The sequence below is a fragment of the Tenrec ecaudatus genome, chromosome 13 (genome assembly GCF_050624435.1).
Source record: "Tenrec ecaudatus isolate mTenEca1 chromosome 13, mTenEca1.hap1, whole genome shotgun sequence".
NCBI lineage: Eukaryota > Metazoa > Chordata > Mammalia > Afrosoricida > Tenrecidae > Tenrec > Tenrec ecaudatus.
The window spans coordinates 27,364,571-27,379,461 of record NC_134542.1 but is presented as its reverse complement, the minus strand read 5'-3'; the positions used below and the strand labels follow the sequence as shown (position 1 = coordinate 27,379,461).

Here is a 14,891-nt window from a genome sequence, read left to right as displayed (position 1 = left end):
AATCTATCAAGATCTGGTATCCATGATGGGAAGAGGGTAAAACTCAAAATGATACAAGGATTGATAGTTAATATGCTAGGCTAAATAAAGTTCATCATTTTTAGAGTACTAAAATATAAGGCATAGCTTTCCTCCTCTCTCTAAGCCCCCTCCACATATCTTTGAGGTGTGCACTCCCTGTAAGTGTGTGAGACATGCGTTCACCCACCCTGCTGCCTCTGTGGCATCCAGGCTAGAAAGTGACTTTGCACAAATTCTGAATCTTTTCTACCCTAAGAGCAGATCTTCCTTGAAGTCGCTCTTATTTTGCTCTTTATTATTGCTTTCTTCTGTCAATCTTTCCTAGTGATGCTATTACATCCTGACCAGTGTTCCCCTTTCACTTGAACCTAACCAAACACGTGACTGATTTTCAGCTCTGGGCTTCATACACAGATTTGGTTTTGTTCCCTCTCCTGTTGGTGCTACGGTGCGTTTCTGTGTTGTGTGTGTGTATTGTGCTGGAAAACAACCCCTTGCCATGGGGCGAATCCCACCTTATATTGCAAAGGAGAAATGTCCTATAGGGTTCCCAAGTCTGTCAACCTTGAGGAGAGCAGATTACACGTTTTTCTCCCTGAGATGCTGGTGGCAGTGGATCAGGGTGGAGCGTGGCTGAACGAATTAGGCAGGTGAGAGCAAACTCACTGGTCCTTCCCAATTTGCAATCCCAGGACTAAGACTAGTCGCTCGTACCTTTAAAATAGCTCAACTTCTAGAAGCTGCCATTTCCTGATGGCCACGAGTCAAAGAGAAAAGTAATGTGTCATGGAGAGGTTCTAATTACTAAAGGTAAGATATAGGCAGAAACGTCACCTTCTTTCAGTGCTATGCTGAAAGGCTGAGAAGAACTGAAACATAATGCCGGATATCAAAACTTTTAAGATTCCATTGCATTTAGCTTTCTTTTTCCTGCTGAGTGCTTGTGCATTATCGTACGATTTGCTGCAATGCAGCGATTTGCTAGTATTTGATTTGGATTTGATTGCTAATCAGACAAGACTTGACTGACATTCTTTTGTCCTTCAAAGTGTTCTCTTTTGAAGATATATATATATATACATATATAAATATAAATTTTTTCTTTCCTGGTAACCAAACTTTTAAGTAATAATAGGTGCCCTGATTTTGGTAAATACTATACTTTTAACTTGACTATTTTCTGCTGTTTTTAAGATGACTGGTGATCTACTTACCTATTTACTCAGCTCAGATAAAGTAAAATAATAGTATAAAATGTTACATGTAAAAATAAAATAATTCTAGAGTTAGGAATTCTGGCAAGACCTTTTCATATTTTCTCATTTGGTACTCACAAGCATCCTTTGATCAGAGTTTCCGAATTTTAGATTACTTGTTCTAGGTTGCACATCAAAGCCATCAGCCACTGTGAGGGAGAAAGATGGGACCTTCCAACCCATAAAGAGCTGCAGGCTTTGAAACCCACAGGGGGAGTTCTGCCGTGTCCTCTGGGGTTCTTATGATTTGGAATTAGCTTGTTGGTGGTGAGTTTGGTTTGATTCTTTGGACACTGAACATTCCAATGGAGATATTATCAAATTAGATTTTAGTCCATTCTTGCCCAGTTCTACCTTAATTACTAGGAAAAAACCTAGCTAAAACCCACAAAGGGGTTGTTGGGGAATCTGTAAAGAGGCACGCAGGGTGATATAAGACGTTTACAGGGTACTTTCTTTAACTACTTTTCAAACAAACCCTAAAGTTAAAAATGAGAAGGGAAGCATAACTGCGTTTTGTGTATTACAACTCATGGAAAACCCTTGTTCCCAAAGACGTACATCGTATGGGAGCAGATAACCTCATCTCTCTCCCGTGGAGTGCCTGGTGGTTTTGAAGCATCAACCTTGTAGTTAGCTGAAGTAACAATTTCTTTCATGAGTGTTAGTCACGCTACACAATTCACTGTCCTTGCATTAGTGATTCAATGCTTACCCAACAGTGTTCTGAGGGCTCTGTTATCAAGACAAAATCCATGAAAATATCTACACGCTATGAATAGATTTGATTGCCTGACATAAAAATCGAAAATTTTCAACTTACAAAAAGATTATGGTAATTAGTATTTTTTACTATGTAAGGTTATATATTTCCCCTTTTTCGGTTAGTTTTCTATGTTTTGATAGAGGATGGTACATGCATTCATATGAAATTTTGAATTTTTCCTTATTTCTGAGAAGGATACAACTAAAAGAATAAAAGAATAAATCAAAACTGTATCATTTTTTAAAAGGCAAACAAGATGAAAGTCAAATGTCCTCAGTTTTATTTTGGGTTTAGTTTTCAATAATTTGTGTCTTTGCCTAACTTCACTGCTATCCACTCAATACCAATTTATAGTGATCCTACAGGACAAAATAGAATGGTTCCTTAGGATTTCTTGGACTGTATATCTACACAGGAGTAGATAGCCTCATCTGTCTCCTGAAGAGTGACTGCTGGATTTGAACTGCTGACCTTGTGCCTTCTGATTAGCATCCCAGTATCTAACACCTTGTATCATCAAGGTTTCTTGTTCTTATTATATACAAGGTGGATTAAAAATTTGGGGGGAGAAATTTAATTATCTTGCAATTCTATTTTTCTGTGAACTCTTTGAAGTTCTCATTTGTATGTGCATATACATACACACACACATATAATGCTACAAAAGATCAAGTTGTTTCTAGAATCCATTTTTTCTTTAAAATGTACACCTATACAAATTAATAGAAAACAACAATGCAACAATCATTTAATTCTAATACATGAAATTTTGGTCTATCAACTTTTAGGCATTCAAGCACATTACATGCAAAAAACACTATTTTTATAATAGTGAGAATAGACAACCATGAATAAAATTCATGTTAAAAGCCTCAGTGTATGCTTTTTTACTCAGAAATTTTCCTGAACATATTATATTCTTAATAAAACTGTTATTGTCCTTTACATTTTCATCTTTCTACCCACCTAAATATTAGGTAGAAAATTGTTTCTGGTCAGCTTTCAGAAGAGAGACCAATGAGTATGATTATGCTCTCTATATTTTTGTCTTTTAGATATAAAATGCAAAATAACCTGAAAGGCATTGTTAAAATGCGACAATTCTTGAAGTACAAAAATATGAATGGAAATATCGTCAAAATGACGCTTCACAAAACTTGGAAAATCCTTTTGGTGAACAATATAAGAAAATATGAGTTAGGGACAACATTAACTAATGAAGCACTTCTGTGACATACAATTGTAGGGTACAATAAAATAATTTTGCGACTGTATGGTATTTCATGAAGCAAGGTATCTACCCTGGGATTTATTATGACAATATGGTTTTATAACATAGAACCAGGGACTTTCTGGATCCGGGGTGGTGTAAGCATTCTTGGATGTGTGGCTAACTCAGTATATACACACCCGGTATATAGCCACAGAAAGAAAGTGTGACGGGCTACCTCCCCAAGATTATCACTAGGACAATACTATGGAACATGGATTGTCCCGAGTTGGGAACCAACTGGAGATCAGTGAAGAACAACAAGGGGAATGTGAAATGCGTAATACAAATACTGCTAAGGTTATTTCTAAAAAGTTGTAGGCAGAATTTTAAGAGTCACTTTCAGCTACAAATCGCAAAGGCAATTTTTCTATAGAGTTAAGCTGCCATCAAATACATAGAGATATGGGTCCTTCTTAAGGAACAAGTAATGTGATCTGAGTGAGAAAAAAAATGAATTCTGTATCTCTTAATGAAAGGTAATAGGAAACTAGAAGAATAAATCATATTACTAGTATATATGAGAAGAAAAGCAGTTATAACTTTTTCATTAATAATACAAAAGGTTGTATGTATTTTCAATTTGTAATTTCAACTAAAGTATACACTGCTCTAATTTATTAAGAAGTGTCTATTGGTATACCTTTAAGAATCAGTTTATATTTGCATTTATCTTATTTGAAAGGGAATTGTATTCTTGTAAAACATTTTTTTCTTTGTGTAGGATCTTTCACACGAAAGCTCTCATTCGAAATCTTTGCCAGCACATCTATTTTGAAATGTTCAAGTAGGTTTGTGATCTCCACATCTGAAGCAGCCTCTGTGAGGCAACCTGGGAAGGCGCGTACCCCTCGTGCAGGTTGCATGACGCGACGCAGGTCCTTCCCCTGCTGAAACGTCGGCACGACAGGCACTGGTCTGGCCCAGGTCCCCAGCAGCCATCGCGGGAGCACAGGCTGTTGCACACCATTCCTTCCGCAGCTGAAACACACACCGAATTCATGGAGAAAGCAAACAGAAGTCAGTGTCTAATCAAGTGCATTCATGAGAAACTTTCTTACGTAGAGATTTCTACAAGTAAATGTTTGAGGTATTTGCCACATTCCGTTCCTTCCATTCGACATTTGTTTACAAACATTGCATTTCCCATAACGTTGAACAAAGCGTCAATCTTATGTATCTAATTTTATGTTTTATAAGTAGAAGACAGCTTGTCTTGCTCTTTTTACTAATCTAAAAATATATACCTTTAATTGGGCTACTTAAAACCATTTGTATTTAATGTGACAGTCTGTGTGCTGAAATTGGAAATGAACCAACTGGAACTCACTCACAGTTTGTAGTTTTCCTTCTTGTTCCTTCTTCTTCTTCCAGATCAACTCAATATTTTTAGGTTAATATTTGTTTATGGTTTGATTTGATCTGTTTAGTTGTCTTCAGAGCTACAGATTTTTTATTTGCTATTTTAATGATATATTTCAGGTTTGCAGTATACATATTTTATATTAAACCTTTCATTTTGACATAATTATAGATTTATCATAGTTTGAAGTAATACAGAGACATCAGATATACTTTCCCCTACTGTAACATATTGAAAATCTGTTTTTCAAGATAAGCTAGAATACCGATGTTGATTTAGTAATGCTGGCGAATGTTTCCATCACTATAAGACTCCCTCATGTTTCCTTTTTCCCCAAAGTTCCAAGCAACTGCCATTGAGACAATCATGAGTCCTCGCACCTGAGACTAAATCTTCATGAGCACAGAAAGCCTTATCTTTCTCCCACAAGGGCTAGTGGGTTTGAACCATCAACTTTGTGATCAGCATTAAAAGGAGTAATTTAGTAGCACAGCCATTTCTCTCTCTTACCTTAACTCCTACGTCATCCTATTTTCCTCCCCCACAACCACCAATCTGTTCTACATTTTTAAAAATATCATTTTAAGTATTAAATAAATGGAATCATGCACTATGTACTTTTTAATATTTTTTATTTAACCAGAATAATTCTCTAGAAACATCCAGGTTGTTTGTGCATTAGTAGTTTATTTTCATTACTGCTAGTAATATTTTATGGTTTGAATGTAATTTTTAATATCTTTTTAACGAGTCACTATCTAGCTGGTTTCTAGATTGAGCTACCACAAATAAAATGGTTAAAAATTCCAAGTTCTTTTCATATCAAACTTATCCAGTGCATGTATTGTTATATTTACACCTAATTATTTAAATTTATTTTAGCTATTTTCAATGCTATTGTGCCTTTAATTTTAGTGTCCACCTATTTCCTGCTAGAATGAAGATACGCTGATTTTATATCTTCCATCTTCTGACCGTGTGGGATTCATTTATTTTTCCTATGAGTACTCTGTTGATTAATTGTACTTGCCCTCCCCATAAACTAGCATGTCAACTACAAATAGGGGCAGAGTCCTTTTTTCTCTATCTGATTGCTTGTTAATTCCATTTCTTATCTGTTACACAGATGAGCTAAAGTTTCCATAATGATGTTGAATAAAAGTGGTGAGAGGGAACCTTTTCGCTTTGTGTCTAATCTCGGAGGCCAGGGTCAGTGTCACCATTCACTCTTCTGTTCGTCGCAGCTTTTCTATAAATGTCGTTTATGTCATTGAGGAGGTTCCCTTCTCATCTTTTTCTGAGATTTTCTATCAGGAATTATATCTGACTTTCTCTAATGTTTTGTTGTTACTCACTGATATGCTCAAGTAGTTTTCCTTTTACCCTATTAAGTATTGATTGATTTTCAATAATTAGTAGCTTATATTGATTGGTTTTCAAATACTGAGTCAGCCTTATATCCTTGGATTAAACTTCAATTCATTATGATGTGTAACTTTTTAATATACAAGTATTGCTAAATTCTCTGGTAATATTTGGTTAGGATTTTTTGCTTTAATTTTAAGATTTTATTCTGTATTTTTTCTTTTTCTTAATGTATTCTTTCTTTGCTTTTGGCATGAGGGTAATGTATTGCAGATTCATAAAATAAATTGAGAAATAGCCTTTATTTTTCTATAGGAGTTATTTATAACATGGATACACACATATTTGGTAGAATTTTACCAAAAAAAACATTTGGACCTAAATTTTTCTTATTTTGGTATTTTAAAAACCATGAGTTTCATTTTCAGAGTAGTTATAGCATTATGCAAAATATCTACCTTATATTGCGTGAGATATGATAGTTTATGTCTAACAATGTCTGTAATATTCTTCATATTTCCCCTTCACCCTCTTTAGAGTGCGTTGTGTATTCCCTGCCTCATTTCTAATATGGGTGCTTTCTGTCTTCTTTTGCCTTTGGTGAATCTTGGGAAAGGTTTTCATTTTTAAGCGCAAGTCAGGATGCTAATTTCTTCTACGTTTAGGTATACAGAGTTCTGTTGGTGATGTCGGATATATATATAGTGTTGGATTACCAGCTCTAAGACCATCGGTTTAAGAACCGCCGCAAACTCTTGTTAAGGGGTCACTATTAGTCAGACTTGACCTGACAGCAGGGGACTTGTTTGGAAATGTATTAGAGAGCCTTAGTGGCAGAGTGCTTCAACGTGCAGCTTCTAAATTAAAGGTCAAGGGTTCAAATCTGCCATCCCAGCATGGGCACAGATGGGGCTGGTACCTTCCTTTAAGAAGACAGCCCATGAAGCAGCTTTACTCTGCTCTGGTGGGCACCTATGAGTTGGGATCAACATGACAGGACATGGTTTGAGTAAGTCAAGTGGAGTAAAATTTACTGAAAATTATAGTTACTTTTGTAGGCACTTTAATGTATTAAATTTGTACTTGTCATTTAAAATAACAGGAAAACCTTATTTGTAAAGATGATATAAAAGAGCAGAGACTGAGTAGAATATCTTATGCTCTAGGATAGACCCCTTTACAGATATATTGCTATTTAGGTAGCTCAAAAATTTACGGATTTTAGTTCATTGTTTTTCTCTCCATATCTAAAATATAGATATCAATCATTTACCTTTTCACTTACTATTCACTGAAGCAAATTGAAAAATAGTTGCAGTAGTGTATTGACAAAGAAGGGGAAGAAATCCAAATGGAATTCTGAAGAGAGCAAGGACCAAAAGATATCATGATCGATATCATATGGATCTTGGTTCAGGGAAGAGAATAGCAGCAAGACGTTCACCTGTGCTTTATTGACTATGCAAAAGGATTGAACCTCTTGGACCATGATCAGCCTTGCATAATATTGTGAAGAATGTAAATGCCATAATTCTTCTTTCGGCTCATGAGAAACCTGTATATAGTCCAAGAAGCAGGTGTGTAAAGAGAACGGGGCTTTCTGCATAGTTTAAAATCAGGAAAGGTGTACATCAAGGTTGCACCCTTTCACCTTATTAATTTAATCATATGAGCAAGTCATGTGAAAAGCTGGACTATATTAAGAAGAACACAGCACCAGGGCTGAGGATGAGTCACTAACAATGTGGCAATATGGAGAGGACACACCCTTACTTGATCAAAGCGAAGAAGACTTGAAGCACTTGTTGTTTACAATCAAAAGATTATGGCCTCCAGGATTGATGGGCTAACCCTCAAAAAATGGAAACAAAAATCTTCAAGCTAGACAAATAAGCATAGCAAACAAGAAACCATTGAGGTTGTAGCGTATTTCATTTTACTCAGGTACATCTTCAACACTCATGAAAGTAGTCAAGAAATCCGAGGCTATATTGCATTAGGCAAATCTCCCGTTAAAAGGTGAAGATGCTGTTTTGCAAACTACAGTGTGCCAGGCCCAAGCCATGATTGTTTCAGTCACCCATATGCACATGAAAACCAGAGTGAGTGAGGAAGAACAATGACATTGATGTCTTTGGATTACAGTGTAGGTGAAGGATATTGAATACATGCTGGACTCCCAGAACCAATAAATATTTCTTAGAAGTGGCATGTATAGTCAGAGTTTCCCTTGAAGGGAGAATGTGGAGACTTGGTAGGGTACCAGGAGAGGAGCATCCTTGGGGAAGAACATAATCTTTGGAAAGTTAGAGCGTGAAAAGGAGAAGTACACTGAGGAGCTGGAGTGAAAGAGTACCTGCACAGAAACAGAACACGAGTCACAATTGTGGGGATAGCGGAATAATTTAATGTGCAGCTTAGGAAATATTAAATGACAATATATGTGTTGTATTGATGTTAAGCTTATAGTAGTATTTGTCTGCTTCTCTCATAATGCAGAGAACTTGCCTCTTGTCTCACAGCAGATGCAATTTCTATAAAAATGGAATAGTAACATGGGTCTAATTGCACTACTTTCTCGGTGTATAAATATCTCCCGAGTGCTAAAATATTAAGAAACAGTTTAATCAAGATGATTATACAAAACTTGTAAGACTAAATTCTCCATCATGGTGAATAGCTATAAAGATGTGCACAATCAACAATATTTCCAAATAGATGTAAAATATACATTTTTATAGACACTTAGCAATATTAAGACATTTTAATAGGATGTTTCTTGCTCAGTTTGACAAGTTTTATACCCAGTTGATTATGAGATGAAATTGAGCTTCAGAGATATCCCTACAGAAAGAAGGAAAAAGCTAAACGTTATATTATAAAAGCTAAGTTTTTTTTAAAAAAGTAGAGTATATTCAAAATAATACTCAAGTGCCACAATTTTTTGGATTTTCTGTTTATCATCTTTATTTGTTCTTCTAAAGCATTATCAATCTGTTGGAGTCTATGTTAATTAGATTGTGTCTAAAGCTCTAAATTCTTCGTTTCTTACCTGACGATGCTAACAAGGTCATCAGCAGCCCATTGTGACTGCTCATGTCACTATTTCAACGTCCCATTCATCTCAGCAATGTACGTGCCTTCTTTTCAGGTTTAATAGCCTTTCCCTCTTTCTCACGCAAAGACATTATCGTGCATTATGGTACATAGAGGGAATGGGTTGAACATTTTGAAGTTCATTATTTTCTGTGACATTAGAGGGTGAGACAAAGAGGTCTCAGTTTCTGCAAAGATCCTATCTTCTTCTTTGCTGTCTATTGCTTTGTTGAGTTTTTCCTCAGCTACTCAATTGTGCAGCAGTTTAGAGACAGGAAAGTAGTGTCTACTGGGGTAAAGCAAATGTAAACAAAACACATCCTTCTCATTCTGATTTGAGAGCTGGTTGATCATTTACTCCAGAGTGAAACCAAGAGAAGCATTTCCACACAGCACAGAACAAACATGAAGGAAGATAAACCTTGGGAATAAAAAGAAAAACAAGTGTTCCATCATCACCAGGAAATCAGCAGTTCTCTGAAGTTCCAGAGTGATAGCCAAAGGTGAAGGAGGATGCGACCTAGGCAGCAGCTTGCAGTTCAAAAATACATTACAAATTTCTCGGAAGAAACCTTAGAAATGTATTTACTAGACAACCTTTTATCTTGTCTGTGCTATCTCTGGAAGCTGTAAAATAGATTTTTCTTTATCTTATACGAATTGTAGCTATGTGTTAAAAAACTGGAGCGATAATAATGTACTTAGCAGTTTGACCTTTGAAGAGAATACCGAACTTCTTTCATTAAAATATAGACAAGTATAAAACAATGGTTCTTGCTACTGTGCTACATGTGTGAATGTAAATGGATTCACTCAAAAATATCGAAATGCACCCTCTATCGAAAGAGAAAGATCATCCTAATAAAATAGACAGTAGGGCAACAATCTAGCATAAGAGACAAAGAAAGTTCTTAGGTGAGGACCCTAGGATCAGTCAGACAAGAGGATAGAGCCATAAAATTATACATGCATACAATTAAAGAGTTCCAAAATTAATTAATCAAATCCTTATAGAATTATAGAGAGGAATGTGCCATTCAATAATAACAGTAGGATACTTTAATACGGCACTTTAAATGCATGATAGAATAACTAGTTATTCTAGCACGTGGTAGTTAAAACGGTCTGGTGCTGGTAAGAGGATAGTTAAATAGTGCAAGTACAGAATTAAGAACCCAGAGGTAAATTCATACACCGACAGTCAGCGGATCTTTGACAGTCAGCTGTCCTACTATAAAGGATGAGTAATGTAAGTGAGTTTACAGAAAAAGAAACATTTAACTTTTGATGAGAAGGCAAAGTGAGCTAGGGGAGATTGGGTCATACAATTCTCGTGAAAGATTTTGAAAAGGGTTAAGATTAATGCTTTCATAGACCAGAGTGGACTTGGGCAGAGAGTAGAAAAAGGTACCAGGTGAACTATGGAGGTAGACATGGACAGGTGATGGAAGACACCCCCTGACAAGTTTTAGAACGTTATGCTAGGCCCTAAGAGCTGCAGGTTTTAAATAAAATGGAATATAAATTATTTATCATTTTAAATGATCATTCCACTTGTTTTGATGAGGTTGACCTGAAGCCATATTGTACTAGCTGGTGCCAAGGGAATAATAGTTCACTGCTCAGCGAACACAGTAGGATAAATCAGAGTCCTATTTGTAATACATGTGTTGAAAGGGAGAATGTGGAGCTCTTTTTCTGTACCTCCAGTCTCCAAGGAAGCCCTTACTTAAGGTTGTCGGCCAGAATCAACCATCGTCCATGACAAAGAAGGTCTGACAAAGAAGAGAACAGACCGATCTACACAGAGAAATTTGAGAGATACATCTACTCCTGAACACGGACTTCTTGCTTCTGAGAGATGACCCATTGTCTTCTTTTTACTGAAGATAACTTCGGTTGGGCTTCTGTCACTAAAGAGAATTACAGCAGTTTCCTATTGTTGCTCTAGCAAATTAATAAGAACTTAAAATGGCAAAATCTTATTATCTTATAATTATGGGTATCAGCTCTCAACAGTGAGTCTTAGTGGGTTAAAATAAAGATATTATAGAGTTTGTTTCTCCTAAAAATTCCAGGCAGAATTCATTCTTTGTCTTTCCAGCTCCTAGATGCTACCAGACAATTCTCTGGGGTGAATTTCTAATTCCTTTGGTCACAGAGGTTGTTCTTTGGCTGCAGTCAAATGTACCTCAGTCTCTCTCTTATGGTGACATCTGTGAGAATCTGGGCCATCTCTCCATTTCACATGATCTCAGCTACAAAGTAAGCTTATCATTTAATGTGTTAAGAATAGGACACAGATACCCTTATTGGATGGGGTCATCATTCAGCCTATCACAAGTAAAAAAATTGCCCAGTAAAAACTATTCTTTGGTAAAATATTAAAGTGGATTGATATCATACAAGTTAGAGACATAGGAATGGAGAAACAAGTGCTGAGGCATATCTATACATCACAATGAATACATTTACTATATGTATAACTCTAAACTTTGTTTAATTTTAGGTACCGAAGTTCCTCTCAAGTCTGACTTAGGTGAAATAGAGGGACTTTGTCAGCTGAAAACACTGATTAGAGGAGGTGTCAGGCATTCATAGTAATATATTACCAAGGTCTTGAACATTCTATAGGAAATTGGATAAATTATAACACACTTCTCAAAAGGCACAATAAGTGTAAAGAGTAAGCAAAAAAAGTCCATAAATGTTTGACTGAAATCATAAAGTACATTAATATTTCTAATTTCTTAGTTTCTGTGTAAAATATCTTTAAATTCACTATATTTTATTGAACATGCTATTGCAATTATTTTGGATTAGTAAGAGAAAACAATATTTTTCTAATGTGTCCTCCATTTTCTGTCCACAAACTGTTATTAAAATTATGGTTTTAAATTACTTAATTTTCTTATTATAGCTATTTTTTTTAAAGAAAGTAAAGTATTTTCCATGTCCAGACCAAGAATTTTTTACAATATAATATTAATTATGGGAAAATAGGAATGAGAAAAGGGAAAGTGGGAATGTCAGTTTTCCCACAAATACCTGTCTCGGAATAATCTGGTATGCATTAAAAATCCAAAACACAGGGTCTTGTACTGTGTAACCTCCACCGAAACCTCTGGACATGGGAGCAGAGAACTTTTTCATTTTGATAATAAAAAGCTTTAACTTAAAATTTAGAAACCACTGACCCAGAGATGAGTCAAAACGTTGCCATTTGTACTAGGAGCCAAATCCCGTCCCTATACTCGTTATTTGGGGCAGCTCCCCGTTCTTTCAGATCCCGGTCGCAAACATTAGAGTTGGCACTGCTACACCTAATAAGCAAGAGAAACTGCCTGTTTTCCTTTTGAAAAGAACAGAGAGAACATTTTTGTAGCTTCATTACTAATTAGATATTGTCCTCTTTTTTTTTTAACAAAATAGGGAAATCTCAATGGAAACATTTTAACAAAAAATAATATATTTGTTCATTTAAGAAGAAAGTCTTTGAACTACAATTAAGACTGCTTTGATAAAAATTGTTCATATGTAGGTTCAAGTTGAAGAAAATGAAAAGTCCATAATAGCTAAAATATGACCTGGAAAATATCTGACTTGCATTTCAAGAAAAGCTTAAGAACAGGGTTTATTCATTGGACACTGATAACAGAAGACCTGGTGAGCTGTGAGATGACATCAGGACCACTATCCATGAAACGAACAGGTCACTAAAAGCAAGGAAGATCAAAGTGGAGCTCCAAGGAGACTTTGAAACTTGCGTTGGACCATAGAAAAGCTCAGGAAAAATAGAAGCGATATGGAAGCACGTTTAACACTTAAACATAAAAATGGAAGCCAATTTAATCTGTAACCAAATTCACTGCAAACAAAACGCAACGGAGAATTCAATAGAGTGGCTTCCCAATAATTTTTGGATCTAAACAATCACATGAGGTGCTTATTAAAAAGTTTGATTCTCTACTGGAGGATTTCCATAACTAAGCAAGCTTTGAAAACATGTCAATGAACTATCAAAAGGAATCTCTTCTGAATTATTTTATAGGATGTAGGTCAAAACTACTCCTAGGAAGTAAGAGTTTGACCAAGTGTCATTTTAACTTTGTTTAGCGTCGAATGGGAGAAACTGTGTGAAGTCGGTCTGGCTTCATGTCTACTTGATGTACTTACTACAGTTTTCCGCTTTCCTGTTGTCCCGGATTACGATTCTTTGATGGATTGTGCTGAAGAGCAGTGTCCAATTAATGGTATGATAATAGCACAGGTTGTGATTGTCGGTGATGTAGATGTTTCCTGCGCTGATTTCCTTCAGAGACTGGAATTGCAGCGAAGTGATGCTGTGCTGTTTGAGGATGAGCAAGGAGAGGCCACTAAAGAGCAAGGAGAAGGGCAGCATGAGGCCTCTGCTTCTGAAAAGCATTCCCGAAGCAAAACCAGGACGTCACACTACGCACCCAAACATATGTTTAAACCAATCTTCTTTCATTTGTGTTCTAAATCGACTCTGGTGCCAGGGCTAACAATTATGTTACACATGCTCCCCATGTTAACCAGTGGCTTGGTGAAGATGCAGATGCAATTGATGTTCGCAAATCAATTTGAGACTATCCATCATAGCATCCTGGAATGTGGACAAGCATGTCAGCACAATGTCTGATTGATATATAGCATTCGGCTTAATAGGCAGGAAAAGTTGGTGCCATTAGGACTTGAACAGGTTATGTTGATCAATTGTCTTTTATTTTATTATTAATCTCTTCTTCCTTTTTCATTGTAAAAATGTCCTAGAAGATATATCTGCTTTAATAGTAAAATTCAATATAATGTCTTTGAAGTCTTATAGAGTATTCACTGACTATTGATTTTGTCATACTTCCGATTAGAACAAATTAAATAAGAACATCTTCATTAAATTAACTTTTAACGCTACATAAATAGGAATTTCATACCGCTGAATTTTAAAGTAAAACTAAAATGAAAGCAGTGGCTCGATAAAAACAAATCCATATATTTTTATCATGTGAATTAAACTTATTTGTATTAGAATGTTAGTGCAGTATCCTTCTGGCCTCTGGTTTACCTATCGATTTATAAAGTAACACTTCATGTAGAACCATGGACCAGTTCTTCAATATCCATCCTCTGGTGTATACCTCTACTGATGGCAGCAGAGACAAAGAAACAGATCCTCCTGTTCTGATATCATTCATAAGCAGCCCTTCTGAGCTATTTTCACCCACTTCTATATTTTAATTATACTATATGAACAAAATCATGCTTTAACTTTATGGTTCACAGCATGTACTTCAAACCTGCAAAACACATACTAATTTCAAAAGACTGGCACTTGAAAAATTAAATTTCATATTATAAATACTTTATAACAAAATCTGAGATAGTTTTATTACATTCATTTTTGGAATAAAATTTGGGAAAAATGCATATTAGATTTTTCAAGGAAAACATACATTCACACATCTTTTATCATCATTCAAGTAAAACCTGCAGTTTTATTTTTCTTTGTTCATTTCTTTAAATATCCAGTATTTCTAGATCACCTGAACTAAGGAAACTGAAGCTGTGGAACACTGGGCAAATTAAGTTCTACTTGAAGCATTAGCAATTTCACCTACCTATAGAGTACTCTTCCACCAATAGTGACCAAGTTAGAAAACACACTGAAGTCGGTCATGTTTGGAGGCCATGATTGTATGTTCAAGAAACCTACAAAATAAAAGAGCAGTCAAT

At 35.7% G+C, this 14,891-nt stretch overlaps 1 protein-coding gene across 1 annotated transcript in view; it reads right to left on the bottom strand.

The window, feature by feature from the left end:
* The window catches only part of ERBB4 (erb-b2 receptor tyrosine kinase 4), a 1,152,669-nt gene that overhangs the window by 313,378 nt on the left and 824,400 nt on the right, over positions 1–14,891 (bottom strand). The window contains exons 11-13 of the mRNA XM_075528902.1: positions 14,777–14,867; positions 13,314–13,513; positions 4,162–4,294 (exon numbers count right to left, since the gene is read on the bottom strand). Coding sequence (XP_075385017.1) covers positions 4,162–4,294; positions 13,314–13,513; positions 14,777–14,867 — 424 coding nt within the window. The remainder of the gene's footprint in view (positions 1–4,161; positions 4,295–13,313; positions 13,514–14,776; positions 14,868–14,891) is intronic.